Raw genomic sequence first — 24,534 nt, 5'->3', positions numbered from 1 at the left:
ATGCAATGACGCAGGAGCCAGTTCCAGGCGCTGGTATCCAAATCATAGAGATGTTAAGTGACTTCAGGACTAGGGACGATTTGCAGGATACTGTTAACTACAGAAAGGGCGGGCAACGCCCACCCTCTTTTACTTCTAGTCGGACTTATTTGAAAAGGGCATAGAGCAAAGACAACAATCCCCCAAATGTAACGTGCCTTAGTAGTAGGGGAAGTGAGCAATGTTGCTTATCAGACACAACTTAGAATAGATTTACAAGGAGATCCTGCTGAATAGCATTGAGAACTTTGTCTAGATACTCATGTTGCAACAGAACAAAGGGTGGGGGAAAAATGTAATTGTAATGTATACATGTAAGGATAACCTGACCCCCTTGCTGTACAGTGGGAAAATAAAAAAATTATTTAAAAAAAAAAAAAAAAGGCTGTGTCTCTCCGCCGCACACCTAATCCTCAGCCACTGAAAACAACAATTGAGTTTCCCGGTGAGAAGAGATGGACAGGACAGCAGTGAGGACGATTCACCCTCATTTTGTCTTCCTGCAGCAGATAGGTCACAAAGTTATAGGAGGGCAGCCCCTGAGCACAGGGTGTCCTCTGCATTTACAAAACAAAACACACACACACGTAGGTGAGAGACCCTGGGGTCTGATTGAAGCCCGTTGTGGAGGCGTTGGAACTCTGCTGTTAATTAGATTTCATGACGTGCCTCCTCCTAGACAGTCCAGTACTAGGACCATCGGACACACTTTTTAAGACAAATTTCCCCCTGAAAATTTTATAGAGAATAAAAGAAGTCTTCGGGAATAAAAGTTGGAAAATTCTGATATTATACACAACAAGGTGGATGTTTGTGTCAAACACCCGGATTTATAAGTTTATTGTAATTTTTTTTTTTAAGGAAGGTCACCTTTACATTTGTATAAAAAATCCTTTTCGCCCAGACGTGGTAAAAGAGGATACATGAACACAGTTAAATAAAGTTCGCAGGCATTTCCAACATTGTCTCTGCTCCGCTACTGAGACGGTGCTGAGATGCTTTGCAAAACTTAAACGTGACGTCCTAAAGCCCTCCGAGAAGCAGGCGAGACTATGCACTTTATCATAGATTCTAGGGGTCGGACTGTAGCGGGGGAAGGTGCTCCCTGACTCTTTTTCAAGCAGGGCTCACTGACATAGCCAGCGTTTTCCTGCGTCCCAGGAATGTGGCCGCTGCGCTCTGCGCCCAGAGGCGTCCCCGAGCCGAACTGGAGACCGATGGCTTTGTGAGCGCCAATCTCCGTAGCCTTCGGCTTGACGCGGCGCCGGGCGCCTGCCTCCTGCTCGGCCTCACTCACCCCTCCTCCTGCACTACGGTTAACGCAGGACCCTCCCAAGGCCAGGAGCCCTTCTCTCCCCCCGCTTTTCTTAGTGGGTCCCATCCCCAGCCCATTCATCGGCAGCCACAGCATTGGAACAGAATCTCTATCCTTCCTCTTTTAAAACAAAAACAGCAGGGGGGGAAAAAAGGAAGACAAGAGATTTAACTCCAACTTCGGAGCAACCCGTCCTGGGCTGCCCATCTGACACCAGTGGGTGGGGTGCAATCTGACACTTCCTTTCCTTTCCAGAAACGTGAGTGGAGCTGGCGCCCCCTTCGATCTGGGGGAGGGGAGACGGGGGAGAAGGTCCGCACTTCCGTCCTCAGGACTTTCTCCCCAGGAGACCCAGTGTCGGTGGTGAGCTGCGCTCCCTCTGCGCCGCTCCCAGGTTCAGCGCCTGGAAAACTCCACTTTCTGCTTTCTCCTGCTCCTGGCTCCGCCCCAGCTCCAGACCTGGCTTCCCTCCCGCCCTACCCGTCCGGGCCGCCCCCTTCCCGCTGCCTCCAGCGTGAGCGTGCGGGGACATCTCCGCGCCTGCCCTGGGCCCAAAGCTGGGCTGAGAATAACAAGAGCTCCTAGACAGCCGACCCTGGGGTTCACCTCTTCGCTCCTTGAGCGCAGCCAGCAATTCTCTCCCACAGTAGCTGCTCAGCCCTTGGAAGGGCCTGGGCACTGCGCGCTCCGTGTCCCCACTTTGTAGCAAGACTGGCACCCCAGGGGAACCTGGAGCTTGGAGACACTCTCGCGCCTAGCCCGTCAGAGGAGTGGGCGCAGCAGTCAAGTGGCGGCCAGACGAGCAGCTTCAGGGCCCCGGATACGGCGACGGTGCACGGGGGTGCAGCTCGGGTGCCCGGCTCCAGCGCGGGAGGAAGTCCCTCTCACCGCGCGGGGAGCGCGAGGGACGCGCCCTGGGCGCACACCCAGGAGGCCTCCCCGCCAGCCCTCTGAACCGTCCTTAGGGCGCGAGGAGGAGCTTGTTGGCGACCTCGCGGCTGTCCAGAGCCAGAGAGTGGGAGCACTGCGTCTCCTGCCTCAGCTGGGAAGGGGGAGTGGCGCTGGCCGGCCGGAGCCGGGAACCCAGCGAGCGCCTGACCTTCTTCCTCCTCTTTCTTATCCACTTAGGCTCCCAAGGAAGGTTCTAGCGACTGGAGAAGCCCTCCCCCCCCCACCCTTTTTCCTAGAAGGCTGGTGATGGATCTCCTGCTTCTGCCCCCTCTGGGGCACTTGGAGCGCGCTGGTGGCGCGTGAGCCGGGAACTACCCTCCGCCGCCCTCTGCGAGCCTCGGGCCGACCCAGCCTGGCAGCCTCGCCTGAGCCCCTTTCCTTTCTGGGCCCCAAATCGCTAGCGTTGTGAGAGCTGGAAGAGGGCAGCTCTCAGACACAGCCCCGCCGAGATGTCCGCGCAGAGCCTGCTCCACAGTGTTTTCTCCTGCTCCTCGCCGGCCTCGGGCAGCGCAGCCTCGGCCAAGGGCTTCTCCAAGAGGAAGCTGCGCCAGACCCGCAGCCTGGACCCGGCTCTGATCGGCGGCTGCGGGGGCGAGGCGGGCGCCGAGGGCAGCTCGCGGGGCCCCACCGGAGGTCGCCTCTGCTCCCCGCTGTCCCTAGCCGAGGGTCTGGGGCCCCGCTCAGCGTCTTCGCCTCGAGGCCCACACCCCCGGACCAGCCGCCTGCCGCCCCCTAGACCCCTCTGCTCTTCCTTCTCCACACCCAGCACCCCGCAAGAGAAGTCGCCGTCCGGCAGCTTCCACTTTGACTATGAGGTCCCTCTGGGTCGCAGCCTCAAGAAGAGCATGGTGTGGGACCTGCCTTCGGTCCTAGCCGGGCCGGGCAGTGGCCGCAGCGCCATCCTCTGCTCCTCTGGTGGAGGCCCCAACGGCATCTTCACTTCTCCCAGAAGGTGGCTCCAGCAGAGAAAGTTCCAGTCGCCACCTGACAGCCATGGCCAGCCCTACGTCGTGTGGAAGTCCGAGGTAGGGTCCCGTGCCACGTGTTCTCGTGGCCCAGGGCTGGACACCTGGGCAGTTCTTGAGGTCCTTGTCTTTCACAGAGCCGGGGACCCATCGAGGGGTTTTCCTTTTTGGCCCGTTAAAGGGTGCCTGGAAATGGGGTGGCCCCAGTGGCCACCCGCGCGTGTCTCGTTAGGACTCCTTGGCTCCGCTTTAGAGCAGTGATGGGGTGGAGGAAGACTTGCTTTCCTGTTTGTGCCACAGGCGACTTCGAAGGGTCATCTTATCACTGAACTCAGGGCCGATGTTTTTTGGAACTCACACGATCTATTTTTAAGCCGTTTGTCAGGATTGGAGGCAATATATTTTGAAATATTTCTGCCATCTGGTTGTGTCACAGAGAATTCAGGAACATTCTTCTTGAGGGTGCTGTTGATATGAATGTGTAGGTCTGTGGTACTTGGGGAATAACACTAAAATGCTCTAGTTGCGGTATTTTCTTCTCCCTAAAGGTCTAATTTCAGGAGTCTTTGGTACTGAGTACTAGTTTAATCCAGGAGGGGAAAGAAAAAAAACCTCTGCTTAAGGCTATGAAGGATCATGGAAATATGCCCAAATTCCAATAAGGACCACTAGCAGTTAGTGAAATACAGAAGAATTGGGAATCACTAATAAATAGGGAACTCAGAGGGAGTTATTTGGTGCCTTTATAATGTTTGCTTTCTGGTTAAGAAACAGTGGCGAACAGAGCTATTGGGAAACTGGTTGATGGGTAGTTGGAAAGCTACATGCTTTTAGAGAATAAATACTAGCTGTTCAAAAAATGAACAACTCCTATCTCTTTTAGTCCAGAAACTCTATAGATTTGCCTTGGATCTGTTTCCATAAGGGGAGATTCCATCCCTTGTAATTAAATATTTTAAAGTACAGTTAGAATTACAGAAATGAAATAAAATACCATGTAATTGCTGAAGATTTAGACTAAGTAAAGGCAACACAACCAAGAAAAACAGTTTGAAAATAGCATCTAACATCATACCTTGCTCTGTTAACACACGATAACTATAAAATTTCAGCTTTTATTAGACTGCTTTAGAAAAATCAGCAGTATTTATGAGAAATAATTGCATCGCATATTAGTAAAATGTTAGTTACTGGGTCACAAGAACTGCTGCTCTCGTGTGGGGAACATGGGTTACAGAAACTAACAAACATTGCTGACTGTTTTGCCCATTTTCTTGAGGAAGATAAAAGAGATAAAAGTCAAGTAAGAGAGCAAGAGCCTCTCTAAACCAGGGGACTCGGCATTAGAAAGAGGGTCAAGGAAGTTCTTGCTGTGGCTCAGCATTGTTACCACTGACCCAACTAGTACCCGTGAGGATGTGGGTTCAATCCCTGGTCTCACTCAGTGGGTGAAGGATCCGGCATCGCCATGAGCTGTGGTGGTGTTCACATATGTGGCTTGAATGTGGCATGGCTGTGGCATTGGCCGGCAACTGTAGCTCCGATTAGACCCCTAGCCTGGGAACCTCCATATGCTGCAGGTGTGGCCCTAAAAAGCAAAAAAAAAAAAAAAAAAAAAAAAGAGAGAGAGAGAGAGAGAGAAAGAGGGCCAAGTACCTAAATGTTGAATTTCTGTTGGTTTCTAGAAGCACCTGGATCCCCACTCTGTATCAGAAGCACACATTATCAGGTTAATCTGTAGAAGTTGAGGGTAATGCAAAAGCAAGCCAAGTTCTTGGATTGGGTAGCCACTGACATTCACATTTAAAACCAATTACATCACTAAGAATGTCTCTGCTTTTCTTAGCAACCGTGCATACTTGGAATACAGTGTACAGATGGTATTCGTTGCTATTATGACCAAAAGGCAGACTACTGTAGATGATCCCAACCGGTCAGAACTTCTTATCTGGTAACATCTCATAGTCAGTGGGCAAGTATCTGAATTTCAGCAACACCGAGTGGCTTCAAACAGTCTGCAGACTCATCTACCATGACTTTCACCATTTTGCAGTGGTTACAACTAAGTGCGTAGCCATCTAGAAAAAGGACAAAAGTTTCTCATAAAATGTTTGTGTGTGTGTGTGTGTGCGCGTGAGATCCCTTTATTCTTGAGGCAGACGTGAAATGATTGGATGGAATGCTGGCATGAAGGTCCAAGGCTGGTTTTGTTCAATAGAGTCCCAGATAGCCTAACGTAACCCCAGGGTCTGGAATTTAATGGCCTGGATTACCTTTCAAAGGTTTAACGCCCTGGAACCTTCTCAAAAACTAAGGAAATTCATCCTATTGAGCACGGCTTGTCCTTCCCACTTGCTTGCAAGCTGGGCCCTCTGTCCTAAGAGAGAGTCTTTACTAATGATGTCAAAAGTCCATGGGCACATGGGCACCTTGAAGTTTACTCACAGGCCCTGAGGGGGAGATTTCCATCGTATAGGTTTAGTTCTTGTGCTTTTCCCAGTTGCTCTGGCTCGGGGCTTCTCAGCCTCTGCACAACCTACTGACACTTGTGGCCGAATGAGTCTTTGCTTTGGGCCCTGTCCTGTGCATTGTAGGACATTTGGCAGCATCCTGGGCCTTTGCCCACTAGATGCCAGCAGCATCCCTCCCCACCACTGTGACAATGAGAAATGCCTGCAGACACTGCTGAGTATCCTCCAGGGGTCCAAATTGCCCCGGTTGAGAACGCTATCAGCGAGTCAAACCTAGCGCTACATGATGGCTCCCAGAAGTGCTTTCAGCTGGCCTAAAGTTGCCTTGGGGCCTCCTGATTCCAAAAACTGTGTAGATCTCTCTTGAGTCTTGCCTGCAGACTCTGTGGATCTCTTAATAATTTATTCAAAATTTTATGTTTCTCTGCCATTGAATCCACAGGCAAATCTGAGAATTCACCTTCATTCAGGTTTAGCCAGTGATGGATCACAGCCATTTCAGCAGATTCTCTGGTGTTTTTTATTTGTTTGTTTTTTGTCATTTTAGGTCTGCATCCATGGCATATGGAGGTTTCCAGGCTAGGGATCTAATCAGAGCTGCAGCTACTGGTCTATACCAGAGCCACAGCAACGCCAGGTCCGAGCCACGTCTGTGATCTGCATCACAGCTCATGGCAACCCGGATCCTTAACCCACTGAGTGAGGCCAGGGATCGAATCCAAAACCTCATGGTTCCTAGTTGGATGTGTTTCCACTGCGCCACTATGGGCACTCCATATTCTCTGGTTTTAAATGAAATTGTTCATGCAACAGCTTCTGCTCCCAAGACTCTCATAAATGCCTGTAGCTCTCTGCCTCATGCTCCCTCAAAGCTCACAAATGGCAGTTTTATTGCTTAAAACCAGGTTGTGTTACACAAAGTCAGCTACAACTCAGTATTTCCTTACTGTGTATTTTAGGGTTGCTTTAACAAAATCTGATTTATGGACATGCTAGGTAGATTATCTATTGAGTAGACAAAAGGAGAAGACAAAGGGAGAAATGCCATGTAGTGACACAACTGATACACACATCTCCACTTCGCTCTTAGCAGCCAGGCTCCTTCCTTGACTCTGGTCATAGACAAGGGAGGAAGGCCTCATTCTAACCCCAGGGTTCTCCTAATTCCTTTGGATCAGAGCTAGGATAATGCTCATAGCTGACATGGAGTTTGCCAGCTTCCATAACCCATAGTTAAAATGGTTTCTTTCTATCCATGACTTCTTCATTCATGCCCGGAGACTTCTTGAGCACAAGCATTTCTGGATGTACTAGAGATGCAGAGAGGCTAAACTGTGGTGTCAGCCCTTAAAGAGCTCACAGTCTATGCAGGAGACTGGGTGAGTCAAACAATAGGTACAGTGCGGAAGGGTCAGCACAGTGGGGGGCTTGGGGTGCGACTGACTGTGCTTTAGGGCGTCTTGGAAGGCTTCACTGTGCAGAGAACATGAACTTGATCGTCACGGGTGACTCCCATTTACAAGGAGAAGAAAGGAAGTGATTCCTTGATGAAAGAGAAGGGAGTGGATCTGCAAAGGCAGAGGTGACGCCAGAGCTTCCAACTAAGAGCACTTAGAGGGGCTTAAGTGCAATAATCTGTTTGAAGAAGGGTTCACGACACCTGCAGTTTAACATATATAGCAGCCAAGTCGTTTTTTATATAACCACCTAATGAAATGAGAAATTAGAGACTTATCTGGGGCATAATAACTAACTATGGGCTTGGATAAAAATGGCAGGAAGGCCAAAGCACCTTGACCACCTTCCAAGGCACCTCTTGGCATCGAATCTGCAGGGAAGTGAAAGGACGTGGAATGCTTGCGAAGGCAGAAGTGTGGTTTGCCTAGAGGAGAGGCTGTCTCACTCTCTGTGTTGGATGCTGATATCGGACAGGTTGGGTAGCATTCATGGTGAAGGGCTCTGCGGTGCATGTCTCAGGAGTTTGGACTTGATGTTTTGTAGAGCGGTGGTTCCTAGCCTGGAGGTGACCTTGTTCGCAGGGCACATTCGGCAATGTCCGCAAACCATTTTGGTTGTCACAGCTGGGGGTTGGCGATGGATTCATTTCATTTTGTGGCTGTAACAAATTACCCCAAACACAAATTTATTATCTTACACTTGCAGAGGTCAGAAGCTTGAGTGGGTCTCCTTGGGCTGAAGTCCAGGTGCTGGCAGGGCTGTGTTCCTTCCGAAGGCTCCAGGGTCAGTTTCCTTTGCTTTCCAGTGTCCCCCTCCAGCCATGTTGCATCTCTTGGGCCCTTCAATCATTTCTTCCTCAGACTCTCTGAAGAATGCTTGTGATTTCATAGGGCTCACCTGGATAATGCAAAGTGCTCTCATTGTTTTAAGGTCACTTGATTTGCAACCTTTAATTCTATCTGTGGCCTTAATTCCCCTTCCGCATGTAACCTAACATAGTGACAGGTTCCAGAGATTGGGACATAGATCTCTTTGGTGGGACATTATTCTGCCTACTTGAAGGTGGTGCCAGTGGCATCTAGTGGGGGGAGGCCAGGGGTGCTGCTCCACACCCTGCAATGCGCAGGACAGCTTCCCTAACAGAGAATTACCTGGCGCTCCATGTCACGTGTGCCCAGGCTGAGAAACCCTGTGGAGGAAATGGGGGGAAATGGGTGATTTTTAAGCCTGAGTGTGTAACAGGATTGGATATGTGTTTTAGAGAGCTCACTCTAGAGTCTCTGGGGGCCATGCATCAGTAGTAGAGTGAAACAAGTGGGCGGACAGATCCTCAGAGGAGGTGGCCTGGGGAAACCATGCCGAGCACCCTATACACATGTGGGAGTTGGCAGAGAAACGTAATACTTCTGTATGTCTTACCTTCCCATTTTAGCAGATTGTTTTCTTACACCTATTGAACTGCTTCCGATAGGTCGGTCTCCGTAGACCAGTGGTTCTCAGCCAGCGTGTGAGTCTGCAGCCTGGGCAGATTTGGCAATACCTATGGGCATTTTTGATTGCCGGAGAGGTGGCTGGGGAGGGGGTGTGTGCTACCAGCACCTGATGGGTAGAAGCCAGAGCTGCTGCTGATCATTCTACAGTGCACAGGACAGACCGCCACAACAAATCTCTACTCAAAATTTCACTAGCATGGAGGTTGAGAATCCCTATGTAACGAACTACGTTGTACAAGAAGCTGAATTCTAGGTTTTGCTTTCCAGTATCTTTTTCTCTCATGCTCCTGGCTTTATTCTTTGCCATTTCTTCTTCTTTCCTGGCATATGTCAACCAAGGCTTTGAATGGGATAAAACCACCTTTTCAAAAGGTATTGAGGAGTTCCCGTCGTGGCGCAGTGGTTAACGAATCCGACTAGGAACCATGAGGATGCGGGATCGATCCCTGCCCTCGCTCAGTGGGTGAAGGATCCGGCGTTGCCGTGAGCTGTAGTGTAGGTCGCAGATGCGGCTCGGGTCCCGCGTTGCTGTGGCTGTGGTGTAGGCCGGCAGCTACAGCTCCAATTTGACCCCTACCCTGGGAACCTCCATATGCCGAGGAAGTGGCCCAAGAAGTGGCAAAAAGACAAAAAAAAAAAAAAAAGTATTGACAGGAAAAAATTATGGAATGTCTGAATATATGTGTAGGAGAGAATTGAATCATAAATATGTAATGACAGAGACCGGAATTAAAATTTAACACACGGACAGAGAAGAATATTGTGATTAAAAATAGATGCTTACCCATGTCACCAAAGAGGAAGAAATTAGAGTAAGACAGCTTCAAACAGGAAATTGACAAAGGGCATTTTACAAGGAATTATGTCTGAAATTAACATAATGCCGTAAGAATTTATAACTTAGGAAAACAGTTGTTCCGTTTGCATATGCTTTCTCTTGGAGTACTTCTCTGGTAGAATTCGTTTCTAAGGTAATCTTTAACTTTGAGAGAGAATAACGTGAAGACAAGTTCTTCTCCGATACCTTGGAATTAAGCTTCCATCAGAATTTTGGGATTTGAGGAGTTCCCATCGTGGCTCAGCGGAAACGAATTTGACTACCTTCCATAAAGAGGCAGGTTCAATCCCTGGCCTCACTCAGTGGGTTAAGGATCCAGCATTGCCGTGAGCTGTGGTCTAGTTTGCAGACGTGGCTCAGATCTGGAGTTGCTGTGACTGTGATGTAGGCCAGCGGCTACAGCTTTGATTCGAACCATAGCCTGAGAACTTCCATATGCCATGGGTGTGGCCCTAAAAAGACCAAAAAAAAAAAAAAAAGAAAAAAATTTTGGGATTTGATGCTTGGCAAGAGCAAATTTTAGACTCTAAAAGGACTGCGGGTAGCATCTAGTTACAGCCTCCTTACTGTACAGTTAGAGACAGGGAATGAAGGGGTTAAGTTCACACTTCAGAGGGCAAGTGGAGGGCAGCACCAGCCTGAGATCCGCCTTGATTCTCCACAGGAACCACAGAACTTGGGGACGACGGACGTAAGCAACCACGGACACCTTGCACCTTGGCAATCCTTTCTTTATACCTGCTTTTTTTTCCCTTTTCTTTTTCTTTTCTTTTTTCTTTTTTTGGCTGTGCCTGTGGCATGTGAAAGTTCTCGGGTCAGGGATCGAACCTATGCCACGGCAGTGACAATACCAGATCCTTAACCACTAGGCCATCAGGAAACTCCCTCCAGGACTTTCTTCGACTGCCTTAGGCTGGACTTCAGGGCAGAACGGACAGCACTGCTCTGCCCCCACCCCTCCTCTCCCCACCATTCACAGAAGATTCTCCATTTCCTCCCTGGTGCCGCCTTCTCATTCTCTTCCTGTCTCTTCCTGCTCTTCTCCTTCCACGCTTGTCATTGTCCACACGTCCCCACAGTTCAGTGTTTTTCCTTCAGATCATTCCCCCTTGATGATCTCATTCACTTTTGTGACTTCAGCCCTCATCCCTCCCGGGGGACACTCCCAACTCTGTGTACTTGAAGTCCTGACATCTATTTCTGATTTCTTGTAAGACTTCTGCTCACAGTGCCCACTGGACTCCTCACATTCTACATCTTTCTACGTGTCAGAAGCAGAACAAATCAGTCCCCCTTTCCTCTGACCGTATTTCATTTCCCATACTCCTTGCTTTTGGTTAGTGTCATCATCCTTTTTTTTTTTTTTAAGCTTTTTGTCTTTTTTTAGGGCCGCTTCCGCAGCATATAGAGGTTCCCAGGCTAGGGGTCTAATCGGAGCTGTAGCCGCTGGCCTCCACCACAGCCGAAGCAACACGGGATCCGAGCCGCATCTGCGATCTACACCACAGCTCACGGCAACGCCAGATCCTTGACTCACTGAGTGAGGCCAGGGATCGAACCCTCATCCTCATGGCTCCTAGTCGGATTCCTTAACCCCTGCGCCACGACGGAAATTCCCTGTGTCACCATTCTTATGCCTGCTTAGTTTTACTGGGCCAGAGATGCCTTCAGTTTTCCCCTCTTTTTTTTTTTTCTCCTGTTGTCTCCAATAAGTTATCAGAGCCTGTTGTGTTGACTCCTCATTTGCTCCATTCTAGCAAGGATTTGAAGAGGAATGCATCCAAATGCTTCCATCTTTCTCCAGCTGTTCCTTCTCGTTGCCACTGCCTAGTTTGGGTCCTCATTTACCGTGGCCTCCTGCTTGGTCACTCTGCCTTCAGTTTTTCCCTCTTCCCACTGGGCTGAGGGGCCTTCTGCTCCCAAGACGCAACTGTAATCACGCTAGCTCCGCAAGTAAAAACCTTAGCTAGGGCGCTGTGTGTACAGAATGAAATCCAAACCGCTTAGCCAGTCCTTCCAGAGCCTCTTACACTATCATCTAAGCTGACCTCCTCCCCTTTCCCGAGGAATTCTGGTCCAACAAAACCAAACTGGCCACTCAGCCAGGTTGTCATGGGATGTTTTATCAAGCAGCAGCTCTGCAGCAGACACTGGGGATGGATGCGGAGTCAGCAGGCATGGCCTCGCAGGTGCTTACCCTTTTGTGACATCTCTGCACTTGCTCAGAATGCTGTGGCATTAAAGACAGGAGGACTGTGGTAGACGGAATGATGTCCCGCCCCAACAAGGTCCGTGTCCTTGTTCCCAGAACCCACGGGTGTGTTACCTTATATGGGAAAAGAGCCTTTGCGGATGTGATTAAGTTAAGGACCTTGTGAAGAGGAGGTGATCCTGGATTATGTGGGTGAGTCTAATGTAATCACAAGGATCCTTATAGGAAGGAAGCAGGAAGGTCACAGTTTGAGAAGAAGATATGAGGACAGAATCAGAGTGAGAAAGAGACAGACAGACATGCACGCACACACATACAGACTGATTTTGAAGATGCTACATTTCTAGCTTGTAGATGAAGGAAGGAGCTGTGACCCAAGGAATGGGGCAGCCTCTAGAGGCTGGAAAAGGAAGGAAATAGATTCTCCTCTAGAACCTTCAGGTCACCAGCTCTGCCATCTCCAGAACTGTAAGACAATAAACGAATATCATTTTAAGCCGTGATACTTGTGAAAATTTGCTATAGCAGCCAGTCACTAAGAAGGTCCGAGATATCTCAGCTGGAACCTGTGGCTAAGGAGCCTTTTGCCAAACACAAAGGAGGGATGTGGTACTTCAGCTAGAAAGAAAGGCCTGTAGGTAAGAGGGCCATAGTGCGCTTCAAGAACTTGGAGTGATCCAACTGGAAACACCTACAGGAGTGGGAAGAGGGCGAAGGAATAAGTCTGACTGGGCCTTGAGCTTCATGATCCAGCTAAGGATTGATGATTTAATGCACAGGTTCTCTTCAGGGATTTTTTCCTCTCTCCTCATTCCCGCTTCTGATCACCTGGTTCCATGTCTCCCTGAGACAGCTCCACCACACGTTATGCCTCAACCAGATGCTACTTCCAAAGAAATAAGTTTTGGCTATGGTTCATGTCATGACTTATTCAGGATTTATGGAAACGTGAGCTCAGTTTTCCATAGCCAGGTTCTGCTGCTTCCAATCTGGTACCTGCCTAAGAGAAAGTATTTCATACCGGGATGCATTTAATGACTGGGGGAATCTGTGTTCTGACAGTGGTTCTCCACCTCCCGGAGACACAGCTTTGGGACATGTTGTCTTGGACTCAGGTCTCCTGCTTCCTCTCTAGGTCACTGGTTATAAGAACGAGACTGAGACTGTAGAGGCAGCTGTGTACATTATGGCAAAAAATGGAATGCAGTGTGTGAAAAAGTGAAACTAGTTATTGTGTTAGCTAGTAAAGAATGATGTTTTCAGTAGCTATTAGGGAAATAGAAATCAAATCCACAGTGAGATACCACTTCATATGGCCATGCCATAGCCCTATGTATGGCTTTAATAAAAAAAAAAAAAGACGGATGATAGCAAGTGTTGGCAAAGATGTGAAGGAATCGAAATCTCATGCACTGCTTGCTGGTGAAAATGTAAAATGGTGCAACAGCTTTGAAAAACAGTTTGGCAGTTTCTCAAGAAGTTAAGCGTTGACCATGTTACCCCGCAATTTCACCTTCAGGTGTCTTCCCAAGAGAGCTGAGGATACATGTGTACATGAAGACTTGTAAGTTAATGTTCCCAGCAGTTATTCGCGGTGGCCGAAATGGTGGGAACAACCAAATGTCTCTCAACAGATGAATGGGGAGAGAAAACACGGTCTGTCTATGCGATGCAAGATTATTCAGCAATGAGACGGAATGGAGTAGCGATACAGGCTGCAACGTGGATAAACCTTGAAAACGTCATGCTAAGTGAAAGAAGCCAATCACAAAGGACCATGTGTTATATGAGTCTCTTCATATGAAATGTCCAGAATAGGCAAACATGTAGAGACAGAGAATAGGTTAGTGGTTGCCAGAGGCTGGCAGTAGGGAGTGATGATGGATATACCATCTTTTTTGGGTTGATGAGAATGTTCTGGAACTAGATAGAGGTGATGGTGGCACAGCAGGGGGAGTACACTAAAAATCTCTGAGCCGTGTACTTTAAACAGGTAGATTTTCTGGTATGTGAATTCTAATATCCATTTAAAAAAGAACACTGTTTATGACTTTTAGAAAATATGTCAGTATTTTTGCCACATCATATTTTCAGTAGAATATAAACATAAATGTAGATGAGCAGAGTTATCTAGTAGGCCCAGGCCTAATGTGTATTAAATTCTGTCCTTAAAGATGCCACATGGAGGTAGGAACGACTCTGGTAGATTCAGTGGAGGAGACAGAGAGCAGCCTGGGATTTTCTGAGATTGGTTACCGTGGTAATTGCACCCTGATTATTATGCTTTGGAAGCAAGCACAGAAAAGCTATTAAAATGTTTGTTTTTTTCCAAATAGGCAGAGACTTTAAAAAGTACTTATCTTGAAAAATTGCCTGGACATACCACACTAGAGTTATTAAATAGCCAAAGATTTTCAGGAGCCATTAGAGCTAAAAGCAACTTGAGAAACCAACCATCAGGTCATGTGGTGATAGACCCAAGAGAGAAGGCTGAGCCTGGAATGTCTGAAAACACTGGAAATGAACTGAGTTGGGTTGCCCGTGGGTCAAGGGAAGTAACATGGCTTTGCTTCTGTATCCCTGGACACTTGTGGGAACAGGTGAATGAATATCACCTCCAGGAGCTGAAATGTGAATAAGCCTGAAATCAGTTCTCACCTTGTAGCCCATAACTTCATCTCTCAGGGGTTGAGAAACCGCCACGCTGGTTCTCTGAGACCCACCTGTGGATCGGGAGGGGGTAAGAGAAACCTTAGGTGACAATAGCCACATTGCCGTGGGGTTTATTACAACAAGGCCTCTGCTATGGTTAATAATTCGGTCCATGGAATTCCTGAAGTGGGCCACCAGGTTTTCTGGCTTTTGAGCCAAGTAGCCTTCTGCTCATATGGAAACTTCCAGTTGATTCCTTGCTCACTCATTTCAGTGGCTGGGTGACGATAATCACTGAGTGAAGTAACAATTAGTGTTTGTAGAACACGCAGCGGTTTTTTATTACAACGACTCTGCGGGGTGATGGTATCAACCTTGAGTCTGATTAGGAAGTGCCAGACTTAGGAGTTCCCATCATGGCTCAGTGGTTAATGAATCCGACTAGGAACCATGAGGTTGCGAGTTCGATCCCTGACCTCGCTCAGTGGGTTAAGTAAGGATCCCGCGTTGCCGTGGCTGTGGTGTAGGCCGGCGGCTACAGCTCCGATTCGACCCCTAGCCTGGGAACCTCCATATGCTGCGGAAGCAGCCCTAGAAAAGGCAAAAAAAAAAAGCCAAAAAAAAAAAAAAAAAAAAAGAAGTACCAGACTTAGTTGGAGAAGAAGTGAAGTGAATGGGTTGGAGCTGGACTCTGATCCGGACCACCTGGATTCAAATCCCAGCTCTGCTCTGTGACCTTGAACAAATCACGAAGCATATTTCGTCTTCAGTTTCCTCATCTGTCAAATGGGGATAATTAAAGTGTCTACTTTTAAAGAGTTTTTATGCGAATCTCACAGCTTAACTACTTGGAAAGTGCCTAGCACATAGGAAGTAATAAAAGATTCTAAGCAGAGCAAGGTTAGATAAAATGGGAGACATGTCCAGGTCACACAGCTAGGAACCCACAAAGGCAGGGCTTGGATGAAAGTATTGGTTGGAAATACTTCCTCTTCACCTGCTGTTGTGTGCCAGCAACGGTGGCCTTTCCACCAAGGCACTCAAAGGGGACGTAGGTGATGCAGTGAATGAGTAGACCCGCCTGAGTTGGACAGCAGCAAAAGGCAATTGGAAATTTGCTTCGTAAGCTGTTAAGTAAGGTATAGTTTTCGTGATAGGCACTGGAGCAACAGCAGACTGTCACCCCAGGCATTTGGACTCGTGACTTGGAACACAGGAATTTGCCAGACGTGCATTGTGGATTTGGTGTAACACAAGGCCTGCCAGCAAGCCGGGGGTAACCTTCATTCCCACACACTAGTCACAGTAACTTCATGGCATCAGACGCTTTTTGTTCGGAGAATACTTAGCACGTTGGAAACGGGATTGCTCCCAGGCCAGCCCTGGTTCTCTGGCTGGCAAATGGCAGCGTGCTGTCTCACTTCCAGCCTGGTGTTCTTCTCACTTCCTCATGCTACCGCTGTCCTGTGAGATCAAGCCGACCTTTGTTTACGCCTAATCTCATCAACTTCTTTCCAGGGTAACAAGGCAGCATCACTAGACTGGAACTTTTTTTGCTTAACATCTAACTGTAACTCCCATAAACATTTCAGCATTCTGTGAGCAAAACAGAATATCTGAATGGGAACGTCCTTAAAGCTCTGCTATCCAGTTCAGACAGCCACATGATGCTTAAATCCTATCTGCGACATCCCCGGTTTATGCCCAGGAACCCCCCTCCCCCACCAATGGAGACCTTCATAATTCTGCCTTTAGATTATAATGGGCATGGCCCTTCTTCCTGGAATGATCTTGAAAACAAGCCTCCCTGGGGCGTTCCCGTCGTGGCTCAGTGGTTAACGAATCCGAGTAGGAGCCATGAGGTTGCGGGTTCGATCCCTGGCCTCACTCCGTGGGTTAAGGATCCAGCGTTGCCGTGAGCTGTGCTGTAGGTTGCAGATGCGGCTCGGATCCCCCGTTGCTGTGGCTGTGGCCTAGGCTTGGCAGCTCCAGCTTCGATTCGACCCCTAGCCTGGGAACCTCCATATGCCTCAGGAGCGGCCCTAGAAAAGGCAAAAAGACAAAAAAATAAAATTAAAAAAGAAATAAAAACAAGCCTCCCTGGGACTTCCATCATGCTACAAACGAATCCCGCCTCCCTTGTCATGCGGACAATCCCTAGTACTGCATTGTCATTGACACTAAGGAAGTTATGGGTTGGCTTATCCTTCATTCTGAGCATCACCACAGAGTTTGGTCATATTTTCACTTTGGCAGAGAAGAATCGAAGAATAATTTAAACGAAAGTTAAACTCTTGACCTGAAATTATCTTGCAAACTACTTCTAGAAATCTGGGATTAGAACTCTCTGCCTCCAGGTTCTTGCTGCCGACCCAGTGAGTCAGGTTTCTTCCTCCGATGATTTATGAGCGAGCTCAAAGGCAGGTGCAGCTTTCATATCGTATCTCAGAGAATGGCTCTGGGTCTCTCCGCACGCCCCCAAAGAGGCATGTCGAATCTGGCTAATAGTGGTAATCCATTGTCAATAAATGGTATTGTCAGAATGCGTTTGTCAAAATGCCAGGAAAATAAATGTGAAAGGCAATATGGTGATGGGTAAGCAGGCTTGAAGGTCAAGGAGTGTGATATGAGTCCCAGACTAACTTCAGAAACTCTGAGTCATGAATTCAGCAAGTATATTATTGTCGTCCTGCTGCAGTGGCAATATTTTAATCTTTTAATTTATGATTAAACTGGAAATATATTATTTGTTCTCATACAACTGAGAGTGGACTGTTAAAGATCTGCAAAATGTTAGGCGGATGATCAAAAATATTTAGGTCCTTGTTCAGGGCTCTCTTAGCCGAAATGGGTTATTCAGAGTCACAAGTGTTTTAGAAAGTGAAATAGTTCATTTCTCTCGGCAATATTATTCTGACTTTTGGTTATCCCTGGGAACCAGATGCAAAGAGTCAGTGAGTTAGGATTGTCTATTGGCTTTTCCTCATCTAGAAATATCCTTTTTATAGGAAATGGTTAAAATCCTGCTATGTATTTTATTGTCCCCAAAAAGTGTGTAATATAAATTTCTAATTTACATATAATGATATGGTAGATAAATAGCTTATGTAAATGTTTATTTGAACCGAAAACCATTCTTTTTTTTTTTTTTTTTGGTCTTTTCAGGGCCACACCCACAGCATATGGAGGTTCCCCAGACCAAGAGTTGAATCAAAGCTGTAGCCGCTGGCCTATGCCACAGCCGCAGCAAGGCCAGCTCGAAGCCGCGTCTGCAACCTACACCACAGCTTACGGCAACGCTGGCTACTAATCTAAAACCATTCTTAAAAGATAAAGTTATTTTTTAAAAAAAGTTTGCTGAATAAGAAATTTGAATGGTCAAGAAGAAAATTAACTTAGTATACCTGCAAGTTATACTACATTCCTGCTGTCATTAATTAAATATTTCTACACAATATTTTTACGATGCAGAAAGATTAATTTTTTCTTTTATTTGGAGTGACTTTTGCAGAGTTTTAGACCACAGTCTATTAGTGTAATTTCTCTCTGTCTATATGTCTGTACATACAACTTCGTAATAGCATCTTGCGTTAGAAATAAAAATTAATAGTTGACTGTTACCATATTTATTTATTTATTTATTTATTTATTTATTTATTTATTTTTGTCTTTTGGTCTTTTGTTGTTGTTGTTGTTGTTGTTGTTGTTATTGCTTGGGCCGCTCCTGTGGCATATGGAGGTTCCCAGGCTAGGGGTTGAATCGGAGCTGTAGCCACCGGCCTACGCCAGAGCCACAGCAACTCGGGATCCGAGCCGCGTCTGCAACCTACACCACAGCTCATGGCAACGCCGGATCTCTAACCCACTGAGCAAGGGCAGGGACCGAACCCGCAACCTCATGGTTCCTAGTCGGATTCGTTAACCACTGCGCCACGACGGGAACTCCTGTTACCATATTTAATTGGAACAATCTAGATAAAGCATTTTAATGAAGATAGAAGCGTTTAAAAAAATTGTAGGCGGGGGAAAAACTCAGTGTCTTAGTTTGAGTTCCTTCAAAGGCAGGGTCTGGCTGAGTGGGCTTTATTTGCGAGGTGATCTTGGGAAGCAGGAACGAAGGAGAAAGAATGAGGTGCCGTTGGAAATTCATGTCGTGGAAGCCAGAGCTGTGAACAAAAGGACAACAACCAAGGACCGCCGGAAAACACACAGAACGCCTCTCAGGATGAGCTACCTGGGTTTTTAATGGTCTGTTGCTGTATGACCAGCAGCCCGCAACCTTCGTGGCATAATTCTGGGGGTTGGCAGTTAGATCAGGGCCTCAGCTGGGCAGTTCTGCTCCATGCGGCGCTGGCTGGACGTAGTCATTTGGCTGCTTTCAGCTGATGTCTAGGATGCTGGGAAAGATCAGCATGTCTTCACCTGCGTGTGTGATGCGTTGCTGACACTCCATGTGGCCCCTCTCTACGCGAGGCTAGCTCGGGCTTCCTCAGGGCACGGTCATCTTGTGGTGTTTTGTCTGCATGAGTCACAGAGCCAGCCCAGATTCAAGGGCAAGGGAAATAGATTCTGTAGTTTGGTGGGAGAAGCAAAAAGCATTTGTGGCCTTCTTTGATCCCTAACAAGCTAAAATACGGGGAGCTGGAGAATGTCTCTGTTGGTTTCCATCTTCCATTGGTTGAAATTCCTTCCAGGGTGTTTAACCACCTGGTAACCTTTCACAGAGGACTGAGTGTTCACTAGAGATGGATCACTAGCAGCACGAGGTCAGCGTGAGCTTGACCGGAACTTCCCAGCACAGTTCTATCTGAATTCAAAAATTTTAGCATCAGCTCATGGGCAACAGCGTTTAGACTCGGTCACCCACACTCTTAGCTGACCGAAAGCATAACTGAGGGACAATGTAATCATAGACTTTGCAGGTGTGTAAGCCTGGGGTCAACTCCCAGAGCCTCTGCTTAGAAGGTGTGAATTTCATTTTCTTCACCTTTAAAGAGAATATAATTGTATTCCCTTTTAGGAGGTTGTGAAATCAATTGGCGAATGCGCTTAGGACCCATGGGCTATGAGGTGTCACGCAGAGGTGTCTATTGTTTATTACTCCGTCTGCTCCATTCTCAAATGCTGTCATAGGCAGATGAACATAGATTTCTTAATGCTTTCAGAGGAAAAAAGGCAACAATACCATGGTAAATGTAAGTAACTATTTTTTAAGACACAATTTCAGGCGTTTTAAACTCTTAAGGAAAATACGCAGTACCTGAGGAACTATGAAACAGTGTCGTTTTTCCCTCTACACTTAGGATTTTAAGATTCGTGTACAATTGTTGAAATTGTATTGAGACGCATCCTGTTTGTTTGGTGTCAAATGTCAAACGTGTACACCCATGAGTAAATGACAAAATAACCCCCTTTTTTATGCAGAGTTGGGGCAAAGAAGTTAAGACTGCACCTCCCACTCTATAGCCGTTGTTCCTTAGGTAAGAGTTATTATATTGATTTATCTGCTGCCCTTCGAGAATTTCCACATCATCTTCAGTTGCCAATGACTGCAGCTCTTATGACCCCCATTGGCTACTGAAGCCTCATTGCGCAAAGCTACTTGTGCTTAGAACTTTTCACTCTCCTCCATGGCGAGCCTTCCAAATGTTAAAACACAGAGCAGCAGAAACAAGTATCTTGCGTGAGAACTTGCTTTCTAACGCTTAGAGACATGAGGTGGCAAATGAAGACATTTAGTTTTTGATATCATTAGTTGATAATGATTATCTCTATTAGCTGTTGGAATATCATCCATCATTCCTACCAGTTGATCCACTCGCTCATTCATTCATCAAACAATTCAGCATATCTGAAGTGTCAGACTCTGGGTTTAGCAGGATGATAATTATAACAACTAATCATTTTGAATGCTTGCCTTGAGCTTTAAATGCTTTAAAAGGCATTGGATCACTAAATCCTCAAAATAATCCGAGGAAGTCCAAAGCCAATAAATAAATGGCAAAGGTAGGATTTAAATCCAGCTCTGAGAATCCCACCAAGAAAAGTAAATACATGTGACATGTGGTCCTTGTTCTGAAGGTCGTCAAGCTAGAGAGACATGTAATAACCACAATAGTGGCTAACAATTACTGAGAACTTACTTGAATCAACCACTCTTCGAATTACTTTGTGACTTCATCTAGTTCTCATATCACCTCCACGAGTTATTATTATTAGCCTAATTTTATAGACAAGGAAGCTTGGAAGCTTGGACCCAAGCTCAGGGTTACACAGCTGGTAAGGGATCAGATCAGGATTTGAGTCCAGGTAGCCTGGTTTTTACTTCTCTTGTTTGTAAACGTCCCTTCATATCGGTTACCTTCAGTACCTTATCACGGGAACTAAAGCAGAGGTTTGTAGATGAGGCTCTAAGGATGGATAAGAGGGAAAGTCACCCTCTCCCTGAGGAAGCCAGAGGAGATGACATTTGAGGTCGGTCTTAAAATAAGGAGTGTATCTGGGCAACGAGGATGGGGACGAAGGCAAGTAGAAGAAACAGAATGAGCAAAGGCATGGAAGAACTAGTCAGCAGGGCAAGTCCAGAAACTAAAAGTTGTGTGATGTGGTTGGAAGGTGGGTCATGAATTCTGAAATTATTTTGCACATGAGTTAATTTCGTACCCAAGAAGCCATTCAGATACAGCGAACAGGACAAACAATAAATACACACTATCTTTTAACTTTTTATTTTGAAATACTTTTAGCTTTATGGAAGAATAGCACAGACAGTACAGAGGGGTCCCACATAGTCTTCATCCAGCTTCCCCTAATGTTAATATCGTATGTGACCATGGTACATTTATGAAAGCTCAGAAATAAACCTTGGTAACCGATTCGTTACCAAAGTAATCTGGGCATTGTCTTTGACTGAGGTGCTTTTAACAGAAATACAGAACTTGGATTTCATCGGTTTTTCCATGAATGTTCTTTTTCAGTTCCAGGATCCCGCCCAGCATCCCACATGGCATTTCGTTAGCATGGCTTCTTAGTCTCCTCCAATCCGTCCTTTGTGACTTTTCCGTATTCGAAAAGCACTGGCCAGGTATTTTGTAGAATGTGGTCCTTAATTTTGGTTTGTGTGACGTTTTCTCATGAGTCGAGTGGGGTGTCGGGGAGAATACACACAACATTGTTTGAGCACCAAGGGTCACTGTTTATTTGCATAAGGCAAATATACTGTGTCTATTAATGATGATACTTTTCTCCCTATCAGCCACATCCTCTGTCCTGTCTGTGTATAGACTCTGGCGAAGGGACTGAAAAAGCCACTTCATAACAGTGACCTCACTAGCAACCAGCTGACTTGATTGGCCCTTTAGCCAGAGTCTCACTCTGTACTTTGGATTTTCCTACCTTTCTTCTCCTTCACCTGAGAAACTCTCAGAGGGCACGGTTTGGTCTGCCTTTATTGTTGCCACCCTGGGCCATCAACAAGCATTTCTTTGGGGGCTGCATTTGTTGGCATGTGAGTCCGGGAGAAATCCCAGATCAAAATGCTCCCTGCCATTCCCCTATCAGAGGGGGTTGGAAGAGCTGGGCTTTGAGTAAATATTCATTTACATCAGCAGCATTCCTCTGTACTCGTTCAGTGCTTACTTCTCTCTTGTTAACAGTGCTAGAATAAACACATAATTCTAGCAAAATATTAGCAGTGTGTGCTGTTTTCTTTCACTTGCCAAGATTGTTTTATAATAAATACCACTGGAAAAAATACCATTGGCCAGCATCCTCAGCAATTATGTTAATATCTCCAGAGAGCAGAGTATGGATTTGGGAGGTACTTTGCAAAGAAATGCAGAATGTGCCTGGTTTATACTGCACTGCTTAAGTATCCTGATCTTGTTACCTTTGAGCTTGATTTTAACTTAAGATAGTTCTCGTGGTTGACAAAAGTTGATGTCATTATTTCCTGTGATATTCACTAATTAAGTGTCTTTTGGGAGGTAAATCTAACATAAGGTTTCTTTTAAAACTGGGTAGTACTGAAACAGATGTTTGTAATGTGCTTTCATGGTAGAAATTTGTAGATTAAATCGGATGTTCATGTTTGTCAAATACAATTTTAGTCAAATGGAAGGAAATGGGTTTTCTTACAGTTTGGTTCACTTGGCTAATACTGTGTCTTAGTTTCAACTATCACTTCTGTCCTTTCAGGGTGCACATTGTTATTCCTCCCCTCACTTGAATCCTAGTCCCCTGTTTCCATTAGCCTACAGGACGGTTTCCTCGTCGGTTCCATCATCACTTCAGGCTCTAAAAGTTCAAAGAAATTAGTGATCCTTTCTCCCTGGAAAGGAAAAGTGAGTATATGAATAAGGAAACCCACAACTAGCTTCTTCTCTAAACTTTCCTGTTTTCGTCCCTGATAACTGTTTTTTTGCAGCCTCGGAACCTTGAAAATATTTTTGACTGTTCCTGCTCTTTTATCTTCTGTACTCACATAAGCCCACAGGAGGGAAGACCTGTGCCTCTTTCTCCACCATGTTCGTATTTATTTTCTCTCTCTCTGTCCATCCTGGTTCTGATCGACATCTCTCAGGGCCTTTAACTAGCTTCCTGGATGACAGATTTTCCTCATGTTAATTCATACTTTCTTCTTCCTTAAGCACTAATATCATCATTTAACTTCTTGTTATGCAGTCCCTGTTACCATCAAGCCAAAATACCATCTGCCCTATAGACTCTACCTATAGTCATCACCTGCTCTCAATGGTTTGTTCCTTTTTATTGCTGAGTCGTAAATTTCATGGTAGAGATGTACCGTGGTTTATCTCTCAACCTGTTCAATGATACTTGGGTGGTTTCCAGTTTGGGGTGAGCTGCTGTAAACACCTGTGTTTCTCTGTGAACAGAAGGTTTCCTTTCTCCAGGATGAATTCCAGAAGGGAGATGGCTGGATTATTACATGGTTGAGTATATGTTTCACTTTATGAGAAACTTCCACACCGGCGTGGTTGTACCCTTTTGCATTCCCGCCAGCAACATGTGAGAGTCCCAGGTATTCCACATCCTTGTCAGCCCTTGGTATTGTGGGTGGGTTCTATTTTTATCCATTCTAACAGGGTGCTCGCTTGATATCCATTTCCCTAACAGCTAATAAGGTTAAACATCTTTGCATGTGCCTCCTGACCTGCCTTATATCCACTTTGGTGAAGTGTCTTTTTAGTCCTTTGCCTATCTTCTAATCAGGTAGATTGAGGTCTTATAAGAGAAAACGCTCCTAGATTTCTCTAGGTGAGGGCATAATGAAAGCATCCCTTTTCTAGCAGTAGTTGAGGCAGAAGCTTCTAGCATTTGATGGCAGCAGTGTCAGAAAGCTTGAGTTTCTGGTGAGGTTGGCATCTATCTGGTGATAGTGTGGTTGTGGCGAAGTTGAGGTTTTGGAAGCAACATAACATCTGGAGTTTGAGAAGGGTCAAATGTAGTTTAATTGTCAGGTCAGGTCTATGATGTGGTTTTGGAAATTGTTCTGGAAAACTTGGTTCTGAGCCTTTCCATGATCCTATTAGCTGGTCAACTCCCTTTCTCATTAGCTGGAGTCAGCTTCCAAGAACTTAGGCAAGAATTATGTATTGCATCAGTTATCTTACGGCTAGAATAAAACTGTGTAACAAGCAAGCACAACACTTGGCTTTATATGACAATGAATAATTATTTTTGTACATGATTCTGCAGGTGAGTGGAGTAGTTCTCTTGATGTGGGCAAAACTTGGCCGATCTCTGCTGGGCTTGCGCATGCATTTGTGGTCATGTAGCATATTGGCCAAAGGTAATTCACCTCGAGTCCATGCGGTCTCTCATTGTGCAGCAGGCTAGCTCGAGCTGGTACTCGTGGTAGATGCAGGGCTGTAAGAGAGGGAGAGGATGCTCCAAAGCCTCTTTAGACGTAGCCTGGAAAGTGTATACCATCTGCTGTCACGAGGCCAGCCCAGATTCAAAAACCGGGGCATAGACTTCATCTATTACTGGAAATTGCTGCCATACTGCAAGGGCCCAATTCAGTAATCAGTGTATGTCATACATATGTGACTTGGGGTTTTTTCACTTCTTTTTAAAAACATTTTTATTGAAGTATAGTTGAGTGTTGTCTTAATTTCT

General features: G+C 46.2%; 1 protein-coding gene across 1 annotated transcript in view; it reads left to right on the top strand.

Moving 5' to 3' along the window:
- Window positions 903–24,534, top strand: part of ARHGAP6 (Rho GTPase activating protein 6) — a 530,729-nt gene continuing 507,097 nt past the window's right edge. The window contains exon 1 of the mRNA XM_021080043.1: window positions 903–3,330. Within this exon, the coding sequence (XP_020935702.1) occupies window positions 2,755–3,330 (576 nt within the window). The 5' untranslated portion in view covers window positions 903–2,754. The remainder of the gene's footprint in view (window positions 3,331–24,534) is intronic.

The sequence above is a fragment of the Sus scrofa genome, chromosome X (assembly GCF_000003025.6).
Source record: "Sus scrofa isolate TJ Tabasco breed Duroc chromosome X, Sscrofa11.1, whole genome shotgun sequence".
NCBI classification, from domain to species: Eukaryota; Metazoa; Chordata; class Mammalia; order Artiodactyla; family Suidae; genus Sus; species Sus scrofa.
The sequence above is the reverse complement of the archived record's forward strand: the minus strand, read 5'-3'. Positions and strand labels throughout refer to the sequence as shown.